Source organism: Gymnoscopelus microlampas, assembly GCF_963454915.1.
Source record: "Gymnoscopelus microlampas genome assembly, chromosome: 21".
NCBI lineage: Eukaryota > Metazoa > Chordata > Actinopteri > Myctophiformes > Myctophidae > Gymnoscopelus > Gymnoscopelus microlampas.
Genome location: NC_139958.1, coordinates 42,382,531 through 42,407,303, shown reverse-complemented (window position 1 = coordinate 42,407,303; position 24,773 = coordinate 42,382,531). Strand labels below are relative to the sequence as shown.

The window sequence follows — 24,773 nt, the reverse complement described above, 5'->3', positions numbered from 1 at the left end:
GGCGTAATCTGTATAGGGTGGGTGGGTTATGTGAAGTACATTCATGCCCACAATTTGGTTGTGTACCTAAATTAGGTTACCTAATATCTTTAATAACTTGCATTAAGCAAGCCAATGTAACACTTTTTTTTAAGGAAACCTCCTGGGTACATCTGTACCTTAACCCTGATTTAATAAACTGACTTGAATGATGGTATTTATTAATTATGAATACTGTCAGTCGCTGTTACAGATTTATACGCATTTAGTAAACTACATTTCATGGGTCGCAATATTGTGCATTTTATTTCTCAAAGAAACTAAATTCGGTAAAACATGAAAAGCTTTTCAGAAAATAAAAAAAAATCAAATTAAAACATTTCAAAAGAAAAACAAAAAACAAATCTGTTACCTGAAACATTTCAAGTTAGCCTGCTATTTCAAAAATAGTGAAAATAGCTTATGGACAAGCCAACTACAGGTCTCGATGCAAGGCGTTGTGAGCTTGTAGATCTGCTATTTTTTCTATTTCTGGTAATTTTTTTAATAGGGCTTAAGTGCTTAATTCATAATGTATGTTTGGGTCACGGGAAGACAACCAAATGTATCTTTTCGATCTCGAGCTGAAAAAGTGGGAGTGGGAGTGACGTCAGGACTTCGGTACTCCATACCTAACGCTAATGATGAATTATTATCAATGTCAATGATCAATTGGACATTTCCTCTATTTTGCTCAGCCCCTTGCATTGGAAGAATGCGTCCTGTTGTGGTTCACGTCCCAGAAAGGTTGTGATCATGTCCAGTCCATCTGCAGAGCCTCCAGGCTCCAGAATCACCTTCCTGTACTCCGCTCCAACCTGGAAATAACAGCAGAAAGCAGGGGGTCTTCAATGCTTTTCAGGGCAAGGACCCCTTAGCTGAGAGAGAGATGAAGCAGGGACCCCCTATACTACATTGTATACAATTGTGTTGCAGACACATTTTCTGCAGCATAGATTTCATAGATGGCTTAATTTACTCAGTGTTGTGTAAACTGATGTTTTTTGTTTATTTCAGACATTTAACCACTTAAACCCTCAATACTTTGTAAACTTGACCTTTGGCTCTGTAACTGGTCTGCTCTTTTTCCCCCTCTACACCAAACCTCTTTCCCGAAAATAGCCGATCTACAAGCTCACAACGCCTCGCAGCTCGAGGCGTTGTGAGCTTGTAGATCAAAACAAAACAAAATAAGTTGCTATCACAAAAAGATTTGGCGGCCCCCCTGTAGTAACTCTGAGGACCCCCCCAAGGGGCCCTGGACCCCCCGTTGAAGACCCCTGACACTTCAGAATCACATCCATTTATAGTTATTTTATGTTCTTTAACTGTTGACGAGATGTGGATCGACAAATATGTGGTTCATATAAGATGAAATGTATGCTGGTTTCCTCACAAATTCTCCGTACTTAGCAAAATAATACCGTACTTAATTTGACACAGGGGTCGGCTCTGTACTTGGTCTACCCTTGTTTTTCTCCAACTACACAAACTCTGTTCATTGAAAATAGCCGATCGCGTTGTGAGCTTGTAGATCGTCTATTTCTAGCAAAAATGTGGGATGCTATAGGGTTAAAGTGGCTAACCACGTTAAACCTGGCGTCCCTATTCCGGGAATGTGGAATTTAAAAAAATTGTAAAGATATATATATTTCTTATTAATGTATGAATTTGTTCATTCATTTATAACAGATCTACAAGCTTGTGGATCGGCTATTTATTCGTTTTGCACCTTAAGGATGACCTCATGTACATACAGTATCTGCTAGTCTATGTCTATCCACGAGTTTTCAACGTCCCATGGGGCATTGAGGCAATTATGGGCGTCACTTCCTGTTGTCAGTCATCCTAGACAGACTGACGACAGGAAGTGATGCCCATAATTCCCTAGGAAACTTTTAATATCTTGATCTTTTTGTACTTCTTTATTGTTAGATTTTTTTTCTCCCTTGCTCTTCCTTTGCCTACCCCTCCCTCCTCTCTCTTCTGCTTCCTCTCTGAAAAACAACAAAATAATGGATTCCACCCACTTCTTTTTGTATAATAATGTATCCTTTTCTTTTTTAAATGGCCATAGTATATAAAACAGGGCTTAAGTGGTTCAAATCAAGTTAATCGTGTTAATTACAATAAGTCCCACCTGTGGGTTCATGATGCCTTGCTTTTTGAAGCGGTTGAAGAAGATGTCCATGGAGTAGACCTCGCTCCACAGGTAGCTGTAGTACTGGCCATCGTAGCCTCCTGCCAGGTGGCTGAAACTGGCCAGCATGTTGGTACCTGCACCGCACACATATCTGTTTATTAACCCATTCAATCCGGGAACGCATCTGTGTCATTTTAAGATTTTTTGCTATAGCCTATAACCTATATTTTATACTTTGGCTTTTCAAAAATAGATATACAAGCTCATAGCGCGGCACCGAGTGCTGTGCTATGAGCTTGTAGATCTGCTTGTAGATCTGACCCCACTTTGAGAGCTACTGCATAATTAAAAACACAATTTCATGTCAAGGACCCCTAAATTAATTTGTATTTGGCCACAGACCCCCATCTGATACGATTTTGTGCCAGGGACTCCCATACAAGATTTGTGTTGTTAAAATGTTTCTAAAATATTCAACATTTGTCACATTTTCTTCAAGACTTTCAGTGAAAACAGCAGATCTATAAGCTCTCAACTGAACTTTGTAGATGTTCACTATTTTTGTACTGGATGTCTGCCATGCTCCGTCTAGCCACACAGTGGCAGCGTTGGCAAAGTTGAAACCACAGTCAAGCTGTTAATATTAGAGTTGATCATGTTTTATTTGAACAAGCATCATGTACCTGGAGTAGCAGGAATTCCCAGGATATCCTGACAGTGTTTGGCAAACACCTGTGCTGTGTCTGCATGCGACGAGGTGTGCAGCGATTGGTCCACTTTACTGAGGACCACCTGACGCAGGTTCATGAGCCCTGCAGACAGCACAGAGGTAATATAAGGACATTTACATCAGGTTCATGAGCCCTGCAGACAGCGCAGAGGTAATATAAGGACATTTACATAAATCTGTAATAGAGAACCGAAGTCTGGCATCACTGCCACTAGAGGCCGCTATCCCCCAGGGTCACATTTTTTTGCCATTGAAAATTCCATAGGGTCAGTGGTGTAAAGTAACTAAGTACATGTACTCAAGTACTGTACTTAGGTTTTTGAGGTATGTTTTACTTCACTGGAGTATTTCCAATTTCAGTACTTTTACTTCCACTCCACTACATCCCAGAGGCAAATGTTGTACTTTTACTCCACTGCAATTATTTGAAAACTTTAGTTACTAGTTACTTTGCAGATGTAAATTATTATTATCATAAAACATACATTAACCACTTTAGCCCTATTTCATACCTAGGCTATTTGAAAATAGCTCACAAGTAAAACATTTGAGTACTTTTTCCACAACTGCGTAGGGTCTCAATAGCATAGAAAAAGTACTAATTTTTTTTTAAAGTTTCGCTGCGATCAGGCCAACGGTGCCGGAGATTAGCTGTTCACAGACAGAAGGACGGACTGAATATATCGTTTTTAAAGCTAACAAATCTTTGTTTCTGGAGGTCCCTGGAACAAAATATTTTACAAACGTTCGCTTAAAAAAGATATATATATTCAAAGATTTGCACAAATGTCCATAATTTTTCAAAAATGGCAGATCTACAAGCTCATGGCGCGGCACCGAGTGCCGCTGCATGAGCTTGTAGATCTGCCATTTTTGAAAAGCCAAAAGAAATCTAAAACGACAGAGATGCGTTCCCGGATTGAATGGTTGTTAACGACGATAATGCTGGAGCAAATCTTTGTGTCTGACCGGTGTTGGCCACCCGCGAGGCGATGAGCTTGGTCAGCAGGTGGTCGGGGATGGGGCTGCCGTCCCGGTAGTGTCCAGACATCCTCCTGAGAGGCTCTTCCTCCCAAACCCAGTTCTCCAACATCTGAGACGGAACCTCCACGAAGTCCGTCTCCACCTGCGTCCCACTGAACTCTGAAAACGTCGCCTAAAAAAAGAACATGACACAAAGAAGATTTCATTTGATATGATTTTTTTTATCGGTATTCAAACCAGGGTTGTCAAACTAAATAACTAAAACTAGAATTGGAAAAAAAAACGTTTTAGTTAACTGACATAAAAATAAAAACGAGTGCCACCCCGGTTGCCACGGCAACGGGGTGGCACTTTCCAAAATTCCAAAATGCCCGCCGTGTGAATATGGTCTATTAAGAGCAGGGAGACTAAACACAACCACCCCAATTGTATTGTATTAACATACTCTGCGTTAACTGAAATAAAAACGAGGCTTTAGAAAAAAAACTATAACTAAATGAAACTGTACAGTATGTTTTAGTCTTTGTAAAAAAAACATAAAATAAAACAATAATACAAATAGCAAACTCACTTCAGAAAATTACTAATTTAAAACCACCTCACATCATCATGAAACAAAAAAAACAAAGGAATCCATTCAGTCTTACAAACATTACTAAAAACACTTATTTCCAAAAAGTAAAACTTCACTTTACAGTACAGTAGGCCTACCAGTGATTGTCAACCTCTTGACGGTCAAGGACCTCCAGTTTGATAGGCATTAGGCTACGGACTGACCCTGTACACTTTAGAATCCTCAGTGTTACTGTAACTCTTGAGAGTCTACAAATGGAACCAAATCCCTCACACAGTTACAGACCTGTAAGGGGTCCATTTGGTTCTTCAATCACTATCAATGAAACAGCTGGGAATTCCCTGGAACCTCTTCAATGACCCCTGGGGGTCCCCGAACCCCACATTGAGAACCACTGGGTTATTATTTTTATTTACTTATTTATACTTATTTACTTGATTACTCGCTTACTTGTTTACTTATTTACTCATTCATTCATTCATTCATTCATTCATTCATTCATTCATTCATTCATTCATGTACTTACTTACTTATTTATTTATTTATTTACGTATGTACTTATGTATTTACTGATTTACGTATTTATTTATTTATGCTCTGTAGCCTTCTATTCTCCCCAGACTCTCACCTTGGAGCAGATCTCATGCATGACGTGACCAAACTCGTGGAAGTACGTCTCCACCTCGTGGTGCTGCAGCAGAGAGGGCCAGCCTTTGCTGGGCTTGGTGAAGTTGGCCACCATGGCCGCCACCGAAAGACTCCGTTTCCCATCAGCCCCCACGCAGCCCGGCTGGAGGCCGAAGCACGCCGCGTGGCCGTACTTCCCTTCCCTGTAAAAAAAACAAACAAACAAACACAAAATGGTCACAAATGTCACACAACCACGCATGAACCAAATTAGTTTTACATACAAACATTCTTTAACAGCCTTTAACCTTAGACCTTGTATGGTTGACCGCACACAGTCCCTCAGGGCTCTGTACTAGTGTCTTTTCTGTTATGGTGGTGGGGAAGGCTTGAAAATAGCAGATCGACAAGCTCACAATGCATCGCTCTGTGAAGCAATAAGCATGCTTGGGTTTAGGTGGTTAAAGTCTTCCTTTATTATGTTTCGTATTACCTTCTCAAATAGCATGTTGTTAATGTCGGGCAGAAACCTCTTTATATCATTACAACTTGTCATATTATTTTGTAAATGAATGCCCTAGTTTGTCGTTGTGTTGAGAGCTTGCTTGCAGATTGCCTATTTTTTCTTTTTTTTCCCCTTCTTTTTGTTTTTTAAGTCTGTGGGTTTTATAAATATAGAACCAATGAAAAGTATTAACAAGTCCTTGGGACAAAAACATTACTACATTGGATTCATTTAATGCAGGTTATTTTTTTCCCCATTTCCTAAAAAGTGCCAGTTTTGGACATTTCCACTCGACATTGTATATCACACTCACAAATGTTCTACTCTTCCATGTGAATGTTTCTTATTACTTTCACACATAACATTAAAGGTAGAGCAAGCGGTTTTCCTTTGTTAAAATAAGTGTTAAATATCTCTATAGTGAGAATAAGGATTGCTAGTATAGAGTGTAACAGAGTGTTCAGTAACAAGGGTTTCCCATGTTTCTCCAGCTCTTCGGTAAACAGAAATAGCATTTTCAGGTCAAGTGATGACACAAAGAAATGAGCAGACACAATTGGAACTGTAACACTATCAAAATGAAGCTGATAAATGGGTACTCTCTCCGGATTGGCTGAAATTTGGCAACCAACCTGAAAATGGATTTTCTGTTTATTAAAGAGCTGGAGAGATGAGGAGACCCCTGTTACTGATATACTCTATAGCAAGGTAATCATTGATTACTATCAGAATATAGAGCTTTAACCTTTTAACAGAAAACGTTTTGGTTTAATCCCAAAAACAATCACTTACCCTACCTTTAAACTATTTGTGGATACGACACGATTCTTTTTTTACATCAACTTCAAAGCCCAGAACAATTAATTATACTTGATCATAAAAAAATAGCTTTCTATCCGGAATTAGCATAACTACACTAGTGGGGGTAAAACAGGGAAAATACACTAAGGGGGAAATAGTGGAACTCCTGTACAGTCAGGGTTTTTTTTTTGTACTTGTGTGACCCTAATAAAAAAGAATAAAACTTGCTTTCCCTGAGTCTCTGAAGGAACACAGATGTTTATCTTCCTCGATTGATGCTAGCGATTGACCAAGACACGGCTACAGTGTCATGCACTCATGTCAGGGTCACTCGTTCTCAGGTTTAGGTCACTTAGGGTTTGTTTTTCCTGACCACGATGTGAAGAATGCAATTCATGGCAGGAATTTCACGGAGGCCATTGCCCCTCATTTTGACCTTGTGCCCATAACCCATAAGACCTGAGGCTGATTCTACAAATGCCTTCTAAATCAGTGCCAAGGACCCCCAAAAAATGATTATGTATTATCAAAAAATGCTAAAAAAATAGCAGATCTTCGTGCCGTGCTGCAAGCTCGTATTTCTGCTATTTTTTAATCTGCTATTTTTTAATAGCCAACACACCCGTCCTTGGTTCTGGTGACTCATCCTGCCCTCCTAATACGTGAGGTATTCACTTTTTTCATGTATTTTTTTTTCTTTTCATTTTCCTCACGTACTGTATTAGAAGGACAATGTCAGTCACCAGAACCAAGGACGGGTGTTTCCGATGAATCTAACATGGTTAAAATGGAGTTTGAAGTTACAATGGGTTTGTATAGGAAGGGGGCGTGTCTGATAAAATGAATATCAAATATCTAAATACTGAATCAAGCAACTTAAAAACTGTCCGGGGAGCTCACAAAAGCCTGAGTAGACGATAAAATGACCACATTTTTATTTTTTAAAGTGAAATATCCCTTTAGATAGACGATATCCATAGCCCAAACCTTGGATGCAGGTCCATGTAGAACTGTCCTATCTCCTTTCCTGACGCCGTGTCCACCACAGAGTAAGCGCTGACGCTGTCGTGCCACGCGGGGGCGTGCTTGACCTTGGCGAAGGTCAGGCCCAGCAGGTCCTGGTAGATGTCCAGCAGACCCTCCGTCACCAGGTCCAGGGGGAAATACTCGATGAGTTTGTCCTTGTCTACGGAGAACTTACACTGTTCTACCTGAGACAGAGAGAGAGAGAGAGAGAGAGAGAGAGAGAGAGAGAGAGAGAGAGAGAGAGAGAGAGAGAGAGAGAGAGAGAGAGGAGAGGAGAGCCACCTGATTCGGATGCTATCAATGCATTGAATGGGACATTATCACCTCTTATTAGACCATTGAATGGGCGAAGTAGGCGACCTATTTACCTACCGCGATTTATCAGACCATTCATTGGGTGTTATCAAGACATACTGACCTACCAACGGAGATGACTTAAATAGTTCAGTTTCGGTTTTGGTTTTGGTTGTTTTGGTTTCGGACCATGACGGAGGCGCGCAGTCTCAGGTGAGCTGGAGCCCCGCGAAGGACCACCGAGGGAGCTAAAGCGACCGAGTTGCCGTCCTGAGCGGTGCGACGCTCGCCTGAGCCTACTCAGCGCGGTTGGAGTTATGTACCGATAGGCACAGAATCGTAAATATTGTTGTGGGGACTGCTCCGCCTCCAAAGTAGGTCAGTAGCTCCTGATTACGCCCAATGAATGGTCTGACAAATCGCGGGTAGGTCCGTGTATCGCCTACTCGTCACCTACTCGCCCATTCAATGGTCTGATAAAACGTGATAATCTCCCATTCAATGCATTGATAGCATTCGAAGCCGGTGGGAGAGCAGACTTTCAGTCACCAGATAAAGTGGGAAATACTCTATGACCAGTGTTGGACAAAGAAGTGTTACTCAACCCCAGTACTTGAGCCAAAGTATATACTCCTGGTCAAATATTACTCAAGTACAAGTGAAAGTCGCTCTGTCAAATTTGTACTTGAGTTAACGTACTGGAGTGCTTGCTTTTAAATGTATATTCAAAATACATGCTTTTAAAAATACTCAAAAGTTCAAATGACCAAGTACGGAACATATCAATGATGGTGAACATAGCCGATCTACGAGCTCACAACACGCCGTGATGCGACACGCCGCAAGCTTGTAGATCTGCTATTTTCACTTTACACTATATCTTAAAGGCGGGCTTAAAGTGGTTAATTTGTGATGTACTTTCTCCCTTCCTAGAAATGTAGTGGAGTCAAAATGATGTGTCTTTGAAATGTAGAGTGAAAGTCATAACTAGCCAAAAACACAAATCGTCTCTTTCGGATGGATGTCCAAAACGTTTTCAGGATTCAAATTCAAAAATAGCAATAGTAGCAGATCTACAAGCCCCCCACCATGATAAGCCCTTGGAATTGTAGGAGTTGAGGGATGAAATTTTATTTGACTCGGTTCCACAGATAAATATTGTGAAAATAGCCGATCTTGCATATCGGCTATTAAAAAAATTAAAAAAAAAAAACTTTCCTATATTATTTAACAATTTGTTGATTACTTTTGAGGCAGTAATGGCCTTTTTCTTTCCTTCTTTTTTTAGGTATTAAAAATGTCTTAAAAGTCATTTTAAAGGGGTATACCACTCAACAATCAATTCTCCAGTTCTAGGCAACATAGAAGGGGGGGGGACTTTTTCTTTAACAGCTTTAAGGTATATTATGACATGGTTCAATGTTGAAAATGAGTGCTATTCCCCTTTAAAATGTCACTCTACTGTGATCTGGGGACCCCCAGCCCCCCCAAAAAAATTAAAAAAAAAAACATGTGGAGAGTAGACCCCCCTGGGGGTCCCGACCCACAGGTTGAGAACCACTACGTCTACTCAGAGAGCTTGCATGTCTCCACCTGGTTCATGTAGTAGGGGAGGTCCCAGGCGTGGATCTGTCCGTCAAACTGCAGTCCTTTCATCAGGCTCTCTCTCTTCTTCAGAGAGAGGATGTACTTCCTCTCCTTCTCTCCCACCGGCTTCAGCTTCTCATAGAACGTATCTGTAAAAATATATGGGTAAATAAAAGTATTATGAATATGGTTTAATACAAATATTACAGTGTCTCATAGAATGTATCTCTAAAATATGGGTAAAAAATACGTTTCCCATAGCATGTATCTCTAAAATACGGGTCAGTACTGGATCTATTATAAATATGGATTAATACAATTATTACAAGTGTCCAGTGGTGGAAAAAGTACTCAAATGTTTTACTTAAGTAAAAGTATCAATACTGCAATATAGAAATACTCTATTATAAAAGTCAGAAATTCAGAATTTACTTGAGTAAAAGTACAAAGGTATTGGCATCAAAATGTACTTAAAGTACCAAAAGTAAAAGTACTAAAATATTTGAAAACAACGCGTTTTCGACGCGATGCGACGCGTTGTGAGCTTGTAGATCGGCTATTTTCAAATAGCCTATGTATAAAATAGGGCTCAAGTGGTTAATGTATGTTTCATAATATCATAGTAACTAAAGTTTTCAAATAGTTGTAGTGGAGTAAAAGTACAATATTTGCCTCTGAGATGTAGTGGAGTAGAAGTAAAAGTATTGGAAATTGGAAATACTCAAGTAAAGTACAAATACCTCTAAATTGTACTTAAGTACAGTACTTAAGTAAATGTACTTAGTTACTTTCCACCACTGCAAGTGTCTCATAGAATGTATCTGTAAAATATGGGTTTAGCAAAATGATTATGTTTTGTTTGTTTGTCAAACCACACAAAAGAGGGGGGAGGCAGCCTCTGCTTTTGATATCCCCAGTGAATTTGAAAGGACACATTATAGTCTTTTTGTAAGTCACACGAGACGAGTCCATGTGTGGCTTGGAATGTCGTGGACAACCACACATTTGTATTGCAATAAATACAACTATACAGAAGTTATGAATTGGTTTTATTTTATTTACTATATCAGTACTTTGTGGGCACGTGTTAGGGGTTTCACAGAATAATCGAATATTAGACTATTTGAACATCAAAACCACTATTCGACACCGTACATCAAAATTGAATATTGGCTGATATTATTAAAATGTTTAAATATATATATTTTTTTTAAAGCAGTGGCAATATATCTACAGCAGATATGCAGCTGTGGGCTCTAGTGTTGGGTAGTTCTCCTAAAAAAAATATATTTCACCCACGAATATTCGTCTATTCAAATACTTTTTTGGTATTCGAAGTAAAAAAATCAGTATTCGTGAATGCCCTAGCGTGCGTGCGTGTGTGTGTGTGTGTGTGTGTGTGTGTGTGTGTGTGTGTGTGTGTGTGTGTGTGTGTGTGTGTGTGTGTGTGTGTGTGTGTGTGTGTGTGTGTGTGTGTGAGTGAGACTGGAGTGTGGAGTGGATGACATACCTAGAAAGACCCCCACGTTGGTGTCATTCTTGGCCATGTTCATCTGCAGCACATAATTGGCATGGCTGCTGAAACCCAGTAGGCTGGAGAGCTTCGCCCGCAGCTCGATAAGCTGTTCAAGGATCCCTGTGTTCACCTGTGCAACACAACAACATGTTAAAACACTTTCACCCCTCTGCCGTCGCAAGTATGGAGTCGGACCTGTCATTAAAGTAGATGTTTTTCTACATTTTTCTGAATTTCTTCTAAACCAGGGGTCTTCAATGTTTTTCACGCCAAGGACCCCTTGGCTGAGAGAGAGAGAGACGAAGCAGGGACCCCCACCAGTGTTGCCAGATTTTGCGAGAGAAATAAGCATCCAGATCTATGAAAACAAGCCCAAGAGAAGCGACTATATAGGCAACATGATCTGTTTATAAAGTATAAACAGATATGCATGAGCTGAGGCGGTCGAATGGGTAGGCCACCAACAACTGCACTGAGTTCCCTGGCAGAACTTGCTCTGACTGTGCCAAGCATCAGGGCTGTATTAGGTTCTCAGGGGCCCTTCGGGGGAACTGGGTCACGCGGCCATCGACAATTTACTAAAATGAAATGCCTTTCCATATATGATGGAATATGATTAAGGATTTCATAACATACACACCATACCTGTAACTTTCACTACCCCCCCCCACACAAAAATAAATAAATAAGTATATAAATATAAATATATATATAAAATAATAATATTTCTTTTTTCTTTTCCCCCCAAAAAAATCCCAAAATGTTTTTTTTAGGGGGGACCCTAGAAAATTGGCGCCCCAGGGGCCCGTGCGGGGGTTAATCCGTTCCTGCCAAGTGCGACACTCATTTCATGAATGCGCTGAAACCTTCAGCCTCTTGGCTTCACAATCCTCACTGTGTTGCAATAAATCTATGATCTTACGGCATGGCCAATAAATCATATCCACATTTGTTGTTAGAATTATACCTCTTGACAGCGGCTGTGGAAGGCCTTCTCCATCTTCCTCCTGGTCTCCGGGACGTGACACCTCTTCATTAAGGGGAAGTAGTGAGGATATTCTAGTGTGACTTTGTAACAGCCGTCCTCCGTTTTCTCCAGTCCGTTCAGATAGCTGTCTGCTAGTCCACCTTTATAGAGAAGAAGCACCAATTTACCAATGACGGAAGAAGTATTCACATGTTTTACTTGAGTAAAAAGTATCGACGCCACAATGTAGATTTACTCTGTAACAAGTAAAAGTCCTGTATTAAAAATGTACTTGAGTAACAGTACAAAAGCATTGGCATCAAAATATACTTAAAGTACCAAAAGTAAAAGTACTCATTGTGCAGAATGTCCCATTTCACAAGTTCAAAAATGTATTATAATCTTTTGAAAATAGCAAATCTACAAGCTCACAATGCGTCGCGATGCGACACATTGTGAGCTTGAAATATAGAATAGCTAGTAGCTAAAGTTTTCATATAATTGTAGTGGAGTAAAAGTATGATATTTGCCTCTGAGATGTAGTGGATTAGAAGTAAAAGCATTACTCAAGTAAAGTATAACATACCTCGACATTTTACTTAAGTACAGTACTTGAGTACATGTACACCGCTGCAATTTACAACTCAAAGATGTTATCAAATGAGAAAAATGCCATGCAGACCAAACGATAAATGTAATACATCAGCTCACCTAATTCATATTCAGAAAACACAAGGTAGGTATTCTCCTCGTTTAGATTCTTGTTAAACTCAATGGCCAGTTCACTTAAACGTTTGGAGGTCCTTTCTATTTCCTTGGAACAAACAAATAGGAGAATGTTACTTAAAGCTGCACGTTGTAACTTTCCTCTTCTACCCCAGATTTGACGCCGCTTTCCTGCGCAAGTGCTGACATTTTTACCATTGAGCTGATATCCCCTGCTTGCTCAGGGGACATTTAAATCTTGAATATCAGGTCAAAATTTGTGTCAAATTGTGTGTCTAGGTGAGATATGACCTTTGACACGATCTAACTGTCTCAACGGAAGAGCAGGGAGACAAAATGCAACTACCCCAATTGTATAAGTTATATTGTATTAACATACTCTACATACATACAGAGAATACAGATTGGACAAAATTACATTTTATTCATTAAAAAGTGACATAGTGCAGCTTTAACAAGCAATGTGCAAACATTTAGACTTTTCATCCAAAAAAACATAATAATATTGTCCTTTGAGCATGACATAAGGCTACATTACCTCTTGTATATCCTTCGACAAATGCAGTCCATTACGTTTTCCTAATGTAATAATTCTGTCTGAAAATCTCCTTTCTTCACGTGTGAGAACGTCCTGGTACTTTTGCTGAAAAGAATGTCATAAAATAAAAAATAGAAATAAATGCAAAATCATACAATTGCAAATGTACAAAAAATGCAGCTGAATCCAAAGGAAAGAAATCCTAACATTTTCAAATAATAGCGGATCTACAAGCTCACAATGTGTCGCAAAGTGATGCGTTGTAGATTGGCCTTTTTCAAAGATTTAGCATGACACCGCTTTGCAACAACGTATAAATAGAGCTTAAATGGTTTATCGATTCATTGAAATATATATATTTTTAAATGTAAAAAAAAAAACCATGCTTCTTGGTTGTTCGATTAATAAAAAAGTTATCGATAAAATAATTACTAGTGAATAGTTGGTTCCTTCCTTTTCTTTATGTAAAGTGACGTTGGGTACTTAGAAAAAAAACGCTATATAAATCTGAGCTATTATTATTACCCTTATTATTATTATTATTATTATTATTATTATTATTATTATTATTATTCCATGTGTGTGTACACTCATAAATCTCTGTCAGACGTGATTTACGGTGACACGGATGCCTCGGGTGTAAACTTACAGCTTTTCTGCTATTAGGGAGTTAATGAGATCAAATGTCTCTCCTAAGCTAAATGTGAACACAAAGTGTCAAATGATAGCCGTTCACACACTGTGTATGCTTTATATAGCAGCAACACGGCCTACAGTAGGACCTACTGTATGCTTCAAACCAGTGCTTCTCAAACCTTTTTCTAGATCAGGGACGGCTAGGAAATCTCAAGAGCGTTCACGGCCAACACATCTGATTTCTTTCCATTTATTTGAAGGGATAGTTCACCCCCAAAATGACTTTTTTCCTATGGATTAAGTCAGCCCATGGAGACTTCAATTCATGGATATTTTTCTGTTTTTTATTTGATGACCGGCAGCGGTTACGGTAGGAGACACAAAGTAGACTCTTTGTGTCTCCTACCAGAACTGCTGCCTACCGGTCCTCTGGTCATCAAATTATTGGCTTAGGAATGCGACAAATGGGTGAATTTTCCCTTCAAGAGCTGGAGAGACATGGAGACCCCTGTTACTGAACAGACACTCTATAGCAATCTATGAGAATATAGAGCTTTAAACAAAAAGCTTTTTGTTTTAACCAAAATATATCACTTACCCTACCTTTAAGGGTGTGTAATTGATAGAAAATAAGTCATTTTTGGGTGAACTACTCCTTTAACGACCTGAGTGAACAGCACTAATCATACCACTGAAAAACGTGCCTGTGTGGGATGTTATGAGTTGAGAACCTAAGATGGTATCATTTGTACTGTTATACAGTGGTGGAAAAAGTACTGCATTTTTTTAAACTCAAGTAAAAGTATCAATACTGCAATGCAGAAATACTCTGTTACAAGCCAAAGTCTGGAATTCAACATTTACTTGAGTAAAAGTACAAAAGTATTGGTATCAGAATTTACTTAGTACCAAAAGTAAAAGTACTGAAATGTTTGAAAATAGCCGATCTACAAGCTCACAATGCGTCGCATCGCGACGCATTGTGAGCTTGTAGATCGTCTATTTTCAAATAGCTTATGTATACAATAGGGATAAAGTGGTTAATGTATGTTTTATGATATAATAATTTATATCTGCAAAGTAACTAGTAACTAAAGTTTTCAAATAATTGTAGTGGAGTAAAAGTATAATATTTGCCTCTGAGATGTAGTGGAGTAGAAGTAAAAGTATTGAAAATTGTGAATACTGAAAAAAGTGAAAAAGAAATACCTCAAAATTGTACTTAAGTACAGTACTTGGGTACACGTACTTAGTTACTTTACACCACTGCCTAAGATGGTATCATTTGCACTGTTATACCTGTAACGCTATAACTCTGTTGAAGATGTCTTCTCTCATGCCGAGCTCGACGTCGAACTCGGAGAGTTTCTTGTCAGCCTCGGTGCTTGCAGAGCGGACCTCCTTAAAAGGAGACACGTACTGGGGGAAGTCCAGCACATGCCGCGACGCTGGGGGGTACAATTCATCACTTCAATGACAGATTACCAAAAATAACTGCTTCTCAGGCTTTTTCGTGTCAAGGACCCCCGAAATGATATGTGCTTGGCTGCGGACCCCCCATCGTCTCAAAAATAGTTTGTGCCAGGGGGACATTCAGAAGCAAAGATTTGAGTTACAAACGTTTGCTTACAATATGTATATTCAAAGATTTGCACAAACTTTCAATAGTGGTGCCGTGCTATTCACCTGTTTCCTAGGCTTTTCACTTCCTGTGTGTGTTCCACTTCCTGTCGATTTGATCCAATGAAATCCAATGAAACTGGTCAGATGACTAATGATATCCAATGAAATCCGACAGGAAGTGGAAAACACACAGCCTAGGAAACAGGTGAATAGAGTACAGAAGTCCTGACGTCACTCGTTCATCCCCAGGTTCGTAAAGTAATTTCTCTATGGAAAATAACATTGGGTCATCTTAGAATCGTCTCATATAAGAATTGTGTTCCAAAAATAAACAAACTGTCTTGGCGATATTGTCAGGGAGGAGGTTCTGTATCGTTTATGATAGTCAGTCGCTTATATTTGATACAGACTGTTTCTGGCGAAAATTTAACGAATTCGGTGGCAGTAACATTAGCGTTTTCTCAACGTCAGTTGATGCTTCATATCCATAAGAGTCAAACGCCGGGGTCATTTGTTTATTTTTGCAACACAGTTCTTATTTGACGCGATATTAAAGACGTCTATGGGGATTCAGAAAGGGGGTGGAAAACCGCGAACCGGGTAGGATGTGTAAATTACGTCAGACTTCGGTGCTCTATGAGCTTGTATATCTGCTATTTTTAATTAAAAATGACACAGATGCTTTCCCGGTCTTAATGGGTTAAAATGTTCGCTTTACTATATATATATATATATATATATATATATATATATATATATATATATATATATATATATATATATACTGTATATATATATAAACTGCTAACTGCTACTATTTCTCCCCTTTAATAATACAAATTGGTATTGTGTTTTATATCGTTTTTATCGTTGATTAGTCACCTTTACAACGAGGTACAGCTTGTAAGGATCAGGCATTCGTGGAATGAGCAACCCTGCTAAACGTGTTGGTAGCGCCCCCCAAACAATTTGCCAAAATACCCCAATATACTTCTGTTGGTAATCGCTCTCGTTTTGAGCGACCTGCCAGCACACACCTGCCAGCAGGTATGTGCTGGCACGTCACTTAAAACTCTCTGGTTTTGTGACCAGAGCATGGGTTCTGCAACTTTGTAGAGTTTGTGTATGCTCCAAGCAGTAACCCTACTCCCCCATGGAAAGATGCCACGTTTGTTCCTTCAGGATAAGGCCTGTGCAATAGGACCACGTTCTGTGAGACTGGTGACAACAACCCAAGAAGATCGGAAGGTATAACAGTACAAATGATACCATCTTAGGTTCTCAGCTTCAGTAACCATAGGTTTTCTTCCAGAGATTTACAGGCAAGATTTGCACAACGGTGCCAAAAGACAGATGTCAAAGTTGCAGGACCCATGCTCAGGTGCCAGTCACACACCTGCCTGCAAATGGTACCAGGGCTGACATCAAATACCGTGTAATCTGCGTAACGGAACACCAGCTTCACTTGCCCTATTCTGTCTTATCCTGACGGGACAAACGTGGCATCTTTCCATGGGGGCAGTGTTGCTGCTTGGAGCATAGACACAAACTCAACAAAGTGGCGAGACTCATGTTCAGGTGCCAGTCACACACCTGTGACTGGCACACACCTCTCAGCAAGGGTGTGTGTTGGCAGGTCGCTCAATACAAGAGCGATTACCAACAGAAGCATATTGGGGGGATTTTGGCACATTCATTGGAGGCGCTACCCACGTGTTTAGCTGTGTTACTCATTCCACAATTGCACGATCCTTACAAGTTACACATATGATATAAAATGTTATATATATGATATAAAACACAATAGCAATTGGTATCATTGAAGGGGAGAAATAATCAACCGAAGTTAAAGGTTCTATGACATTCATTTTAACATTTTTAATGTTTTTTTGGGGGTTTTATGACCTCAATTACAAAAATATGAACTTTGAACATTCAGTGGATTTTCTGTGGTCTGGGGTTTTCTGAATAATTAGGCTGAAATGTAATCTGAGCTTGGCCCTTCGGCAGTGAAGTCACAGCCCATTAATCCCGCCCACTCTCCTCCTAGCCCCTCCCCTCCCCTATCCTTTCCTTTGGGGGGGGGGGGGGGGGAGCAGAGGCGATGATTGACAGGCAAAATCCCTCAACAGCGACACCCGCAGGCAAAGATTTCTTTTTTTCATTGCAGTTGAAAAGGCTTTAGAAATGTGAGAGAAAAAATTTTTTGTTAAAACTTTCTATACACGTTTGAAGGACCATGACAAAGACTTTTAATGTGTGGTAAAACTGAACGTCATGAAACCTTTAAGTTTCCGAACTTTGTGTGGGCAGTTTATATTCAAAGATTTGCACAGATTTTCACAAATTTTAAAAAATGGCAGATATAGAAGCTCATAGCCTGAAGTGACGCGCTATGAGCTTGTATATCTGCTATTTTATCATCCCTCCATCCATTCATTCATCCATTCAATCATCCAATCATCCAATCATTCAGCCAGTCAGTCAGCCAGTCAGTCAGTCATGGACACTCACAGCAGTATTCCATCTTGGCGAGAGCCAACGCTTTCAGGGTGTTCTCCACGGACACCTCGTCGATGTTCAGAGAGCCGATGTCGTCGTAGATCTTCTTGATCCTCCTGACCAGGGTGTCCGTCTTACTCCTGATGTCCTGGGGGGTCAGGTCCCATCGCAGAGGGTTCCCGTTGGACTGGGAGGAGCTGCAGGTTCTGGCGGGAACCATGAGAGCCTCACTCTGCAGGGTCATCCTCAGGCAGGGTGCAGACACTCTACACAGTACACACACACACACATCAACACACTTTTTTCATGTCAAGGACCCCCAAAATGATATGTATTTGGCTGCGGACCCCCGTGTCAAAATATTTTTGTTCCAGGGACCCCCACAGAAGCAAATATTTGAGTCACAAATGTTCGCTTTAAGAAATACAATATTCAAAGATTTTCCACGATTTTCTACGATTTTTTCAAAAATAGCAGAACTACAGGCTCATAGCGCGGCACTCGGTGCCGCGCTATGAGCTTGTAGATCAGCTATTTTTCGAGCGGTGTAGCCGCTCCTATAAGTGGGGTTGCGACCCATGACCCATCCGTTGTGAAAATTTGTCTTTCCCTGTACTGTGATTGGCTGATGAGTATTCAGACCACTCTGTGATTGGCTAGCGAGACGCATGATGAAATTCATAACCTATAAATATCACCACGCACTTAAAAAAAAACATTTTTTTTAAGTGAGCTTCCATCACTGTGATGACCTTAAATAACACCGCTCACTTCACACTGGGTGTGATTTTTAATAGCCAAAGTATAAAAGGTTGAAGTGGTTAAAATCATTGTGATGCTATATTAACACATTTGGCTGGGGACCCCCCAGAACCCCCCCAAGGACCCCTGGGGGTCCCCGGACCCCACTTTGAGAACCAACGCGCTAGACAACAATTAGCTTTCTTTCAGTTCAAATCACAGGGGTGTATCTGTATCAATATTGCTGTTAAAGGTAGGGTAAGTGATTTGCTTTGGTTAAGATAAGTGTTAAATAGCTCTATATTCTGAGAGTAATCATTGCCATAGACTAGAGCGTTTGTTCAGTAACATGAGCACTTTAGTATTTATTCACAAAATGTTTAATTTCTTCTTAAAAAAATATTTTATATTAAAATTGCAGGGAACAAAGAAACAAATAAGGTTTACTCGCGACCCATAACAGTTAGTCTGCTACTTTTATGGGTCCCAGTGTTTGGGAAACAATACAATCCCTGGGTCAATAAACATTTTATTGTCAAGAATCAGGAATCAAGAAGGTTGTATTTGTCAATGCTCATACAAGAGTATGTGCCACAAAGTATGTGCCAACAACAACAATGACAACAGTAGGAGTTGATGGACTGCCACAAACAATGCATCCAAGCCCAGTCAAAACAACATGACCAGCATGCCGAACAAAAAAAGACCAGACATGGCCATCTAATCCTTTTTCCCTTACAGGCTTCTTTGCGATCCAAAGAGACAGTGTTGTGTAGGCAAGTGTTTCCCAAACACTGGGGCGGGACCCATGTTTGGGTTACGGGACCCATTTTATTGTTGTTGTCTTTTTCATTTAATACAAATTGTTTTCAATTATTATTACAAAAGATTTTTAAAGAAATAAAAAAAATCTAAATGTTTCAGGAAAAAAAAGTGTTTTTTTTAAAATACATTTTCGCAAATAAATCTAAGAAATTCCATACATTTTCTATACTTTTAACAAGTAATGAAAATTGCAGATCTACAAGCACTAGTTTAGGTCCCGGGTCTCGAGCTAAAAAAAGTGTGTCTACTTGTGTAGACAGGGTTACACAACTATACAAGTGTATGGTGGTCACACAGGGGTTAAGCCTGTGTGCTGTGACATGCCGACAAACAGACAGACAGACAGACAGACAGACAGACAGACAGACAGACAGGCACACAGACAGGCAGACAGACAGACAGACAGACAGACAGACAGACAGACATGGCGAGAGGAATGGAATGTCCACGCCACTTCAAAGGCAAAGGTCAAGGGTCGAGGAAGAAACCGTGTCCGTGTCAGAAGTGCAATGTTTAATTTATATTTACGCACGGTCGCACGACGCAGCGTAAATCACACTTAACAAGAAAGAAGAGCAATGCCTCCCCGGCACGTACATGTGACTCTGAGGGAGATTGATATGTTTTTATTACATGTTTAGAAATCTTTACGGCATTTCGTTGCTGTAAAGATTGACGGGCAGAAACCTCTTATCTCTAATTATTTTTAACTTTTTGTGTTTTTTCGTGAATGAACGCCCTTCTTGATCATACTACAGCGTCACACAAAAGCATCAAAAGTAGCAGATAAACGCTCAAACACGCTTGAGCTTGTAGATCGGCTACTTTTGCTATTTTTGAATTTGAATCCTGAAAAGTAACAGCATTGGACGTATGAGGTTTCCACCCGACGGTAAAAAGTTAAAGCTTTGTATTGAGATAGTAATCATTGCTACGGTATAGTATAGACTCTAGAGTGTTGGTGACACTTTATAGCGATGATTACTATATTACTATCATAGCTATATATTTAACACTTTTAAGTCAGCACAAAGGTCAGCACAGTTTGCACCTTTAGTACTTCATTAGTTGATTAGTGGCATTTTATTTGGAGACATTATTGGACTAATGAGATTCTCATTAGCCTTTTAATAATGGGCAGATGTTAAATAAGTGAGTAAAGAAGTATAGCCAAAGCAATGCCAAGCAATCTAATAACTCAGACCTGGTAGTATACTATTTTGTTGACTATGACAACAAATGTTCACTGACTAAATACAAACTAAATAAAAACTAAGCTATGCTGACTAAAACTATGACTGAATATATTGTCAATTTTGTCAACAAATAAAAACTAGACTAGAAAATGTTAGGGAGAGACTAGTGGAGAAGAGATCCAGCAGAACTAAGACAAGTCATTTTATGATTGGTTGCCGCAGGGGTGTCCTGCTCCGAGTTGTGAGCTTGTAGATCTTCTATTTTTGGCACACAGCTAAGTATAAATCATATCACAGCCCGCCGAAACAAGTTTTAGACTAAAAACTGTAGATTTAGTCGACTAAACTCTGATGACATTTAATCAACTAAAACTAACATTTCAGATTACTACAATTACTCCAATATGACTACAGCAGTAGTACAGCTAAACAATAACTGCTGTCAAAATGAACACAGGTCCAGGTGGTCTACTATTTAGTTGTGTGCATTTACTTTAAGTTATGAGCCTGCTCCGTGGTGGTGTGTGTGTCTAATGTCTGGTTCATGTTGACATATCACCCCCCTAAGAAGCAATAAATTCCTGAAGGTCAGGCAGGCTGGGAACGTCAACCATGCGTGTTTTACATTGTTTCTAAATGTTAAAATGCACAACTTTTACCACCATGTGCGGCTTCTCGGTCTGTTATGGAAACTTTACACAAGTTAAAAAACATGTGGGGTGCAGTTATAAGGCATTAAATCGTTAAAATAGATCTATCTATCTCTATATATATATAGATAGATAGATATATACACACACACACACACACACACAACATAAACTAATAGTAATTAATTAACGGATATGCAGTGGCGGACAAGGTAAAAAATAGCAGATCTACACGCTCACCAGGTGTCACACGTGTCACACATTGTGAGATCAGTGTGAGCTTGTAGATCAGCTCTTTTCACTATACTTGAAGCAGGGCTTAAGTGGTTCATTCGTTATATATTTATTTGTTGCAAGGTCGGTCCCTTAGTGGAGTCAAAAGTACAATATTTCTATTTGAGAGTGAAAGTCGTGTCGTGTTGCAAAAAACAAACGCTCCAAAGTATTACTTAAGAACAGCATACTCAAGTAAATGTTACTGTCCACCACTGCAATTGTATGAATGTAGTTAAAGCTTCCATAGGCTTGGTGAAGCCACATGTTATACAGTATCATCAGAATTGCATACCTGACATTTATTTAAAATCCTCACTTAATTCATCATTCTGGAACTTCAAGATATGCTTACATAGTCTTATTACTGTGTAATAAGCCACTTATTACATATAGTGTAAGTCATTACATATATTGTAAGTTATTACATATATTGTAATAATAACTAGCAACAGCATACACACCTGCGAAGCGCTCTGCACACTGTAACCATTCTCAGCGGTGGAAACATGCCACAAAATTCATGCGTTTTTTTTTATGCGTACAGCAGAAATAATCCTCTTCTTGATGGATGTCCCCTCGATACAATGTCACTGACACCCCCCCTACCTCTTCTTTTCCAGGTTACAAAGTAACCGTAAAAAAACAGTAGGCTACTCTATGTCACAAATCAGTAGGCTATACCCCCTCTTAACTGTCACAAGACAGTAGGCTACCCTCTCTTAACTGTCAAAAAAATGAGTAGGCTACTCTCTCTTAACTGTCACAAAACAGTAGGCTACTCTCTCTTAACTGTCACAAAACAGTAGGCTACTCTCTCTTAACTGTCACAAAACAGTAGGCTACTCTCTGTTAAACAGTAGGCTACTCTCTGTCACAAATCAGTAGTCAGTAGGCTACTCTCTGTCACAAATCAGTAGGCTATACCCCATCTTAACTGTCAAAAAACAGTAGGCTACTCTCTCTTAACTGCCACAAAACAGTAGGCTACTCTCCCTTAACTGTCACAAATCAGTAGGCTACTCTCCCTTAACTGTCACAAAACAGTAGGCTACTCTGTCACAAATCAGTAGTCAGTAGGCTACTCTCTGTCACAAATCAGTAGGCTATACCCCATCTTAACTGTCACAAAACAGTAGGCTACTCTCTCTTAACTGCCACAAATCAGTAGGCTACTCTCCCTTAACTGTCACAAATCCGTAGGCTACTCTCCCTTAACTGTCACAAAACAGTAGGCTACTCTCTGTCACAAAACAGTAGGCTACTCTCTCTTAACTGTCACAAAACAGTAGGCTACTCTCTGTCACAAAACAGTAGGCTACTCTCTGTCACAAAACAGTAGGCTACTCTCTCTTAACTGTCACAAAACAGTAGGCTACTCTCTCTTAACTGTCACAAAACAGTAGGTTACTCTCTGTCACAAAACAGTAGGCACAATGTACCCCCTCTTCTTCAGGATACAACATATCTGTCCCAAAACGGTAGGCTACCCCTCCCTCTTCTTGTGGATACAAATGACTGTCTGTCTCCAAAACGGTCCCCAAGCTGTCCCGTCTCGATTCAATGTAGCCTCGCATGTGTGCACTTGCCTACGCTCGCTACAGTCAGTGTATCCTGTGTCTGTCTGTCTGTCCCCAAGCTGCCCCCTCTCTCGCTCGACTGCAGTAACGTGAGCCGCCAGTCGCTACCCCTGGTATAGTGTGATCTTCCGCCCGGATGTCGTTGCGCATTAAGTAGTGTAATTACGGTAAGATCTGCTCAGTGGCCCCAGTGATAAAGAAGAGAGAGAGAGAGAGAGAGGGCCGCTATCATAGACATATAAAGGTAGACGCCTCCTTCGGCTCTGAGGCATTGGTATCACGCGGGCCATTTTAGCGTAGGAAAGCTTCCCTGAAGCTTCCGCGTGTGTCACAGAAGGGGGCGTCCGGTAGGCCAATCAGAGGCAGCTGGGGGCGGGACAACTAGATTCTGACAGGTCTTAGAAATGACGCACTGTGATTGGCCAGTAGTCAACGCGCTGTGAGCGCTTTGATTGGCCAGTAGTCACTTTGAGTGTCCGTTATCCTACGCTAAAATGGCGGCCGCAATACGAGTTGCTCCAACGAACTGCAGAGGCCAATGAGGTATCTAGGTTTCTATATCTATGGCCGCTATGGGCTGTAGTTCCAAACATTGGAACTTCCTCATTTGAGATAGACATTGCATTTCCGCATTCCATTCTTACGATGGGGGTCTATGCTGGTGACGTCACTCTCTCTTCAACCGGTCTGAGTGGCCCGCGGTGGCTTTGACGAAAGTCCTGAAAGATACATAACGTATCTTTTTCAATCTTTCTGTTTAAACAATAACAACAATAACAACAATAACAACAATACTACTACTACTACTAATAATAATAATAATAATAGTATTAACAACAACATTATTACTATTATTGTTATTTTTTTTTTAAATGACAGAACCTATTGTGGGTGTTTAACATTATGACATAATTTGGATTGTAGTTGACATTTTCCATGTGTGGCCTGTTTGACTCTATTTAAAAGAGTAAAAGAACAGCTTTGCTCCTCAGTGTTTAAGTTTACTTAAAACACAAACATTACAGAGTACAAAACTGTTCTGTTCTGTTTATGAATGATCTTAATATCTGCCATCATATTATATTGGAGCATGCAATCTTGGCCTAACTTGGCCTAACGGGGGTGGCAGTTCCCAGTTCGATCCCGGGCTGGGGGGCTCCCCCAGAGTTAGTCTTGAAGTGTCCTTGAGCAAGACGCTGAACCCCTAATTGCTCCCGATGAGCAGGTTGGTATCTTGCATGGTTTCCTCAGCCATCGGTGTATGAATGTGAATGTAATGCACAATCTATGTAAAGCGCTTTGGATAAAAGCGCTGTATAAATGCACCATTTACCATTTTACCATTTAACTCAATCATGTTCAATGATTGACATAAGAGGTGTCTCATCTTTGCTCCCCAAGCCTTGAACTTAGTCTTATCTCCTTTGGGAGCCATTGTCTGAACTAATTTGCCACCTGAATGTTAGAGAAGGTAGCTGATAGAGCTGTTTTTCCTTATCACCCATATAAAGTACCGCTAACCTTCAGAAAGGCGACAAGGAAATGCAGACGGAGACAGGCAGCCATTGGGTATTTTCCATTCAGACATGAGAGAGTATGGGAAGGTTTACAGTGTCAACAGGTGGCACGCATCATCGGTCGACCTCTCGACCGAAGGCGAAGGTGAACTCCTTGGATTGGATGAGAGTGATGATACGTCGTCATCAGTGGT

General features: G+C 40.1%; 1 protein-coding gene across 3 annotated transcripts; it reads right to left on the bottom strand.

Annotated features, from left to right (window-relative positions):
* Positions 1-233: 233 nt before the first annotated feature.
* nln (neurolysin (metallopeptidase M3 family)) lies at positions 234-23,109 on the bottom strand. Of its 3 annotated transcripts, XM_084047858.1 has the most exons (15): positions 22,918-23,109; positions 21,947-22,828; positions 17,810-18,063; positions 14,972-15,120; positions 13,037-13,141; positions 12,484-12,586; positions 11,773-11,933; positions 10,800-10,935; positions 9,296-9,438; positions 7,370-7,593; positions 5,078-5,279; positions 3,861-4,047; positions 2,845-2,973; positions 2,159-2,295; positions 234-836 (listed from the first exon to the last, which is right to left on the bottom strand). In XM_084047858.1, the coding sequence occupies exons 2-15, from the start codon at positions 21,991-21,993 to the stop codon at positions 687-689; spliced, it is 2,127 nt and encodes a 708-aa protein (XP_083903984.1). In that variant the 5' UTR covers positions 21,994-22,828; positions 22,918-23,109; the 3' UTR covers positions 234-686. The 3 variants fall into 3 exon arrangements, with proteins under 3 accessions (XP_083903984.1, XP_083903983.1, XP_083903985.1); XM_084047857.1 differs by having other exon boundaries at positions 21,947-23,109; XM_084047859.1 differs by having other exon boundaries at positions 22,028-23,109.
* Between the last annotated feature and the right edge of the window lie 1,664 nt (positions 23,110-24,773).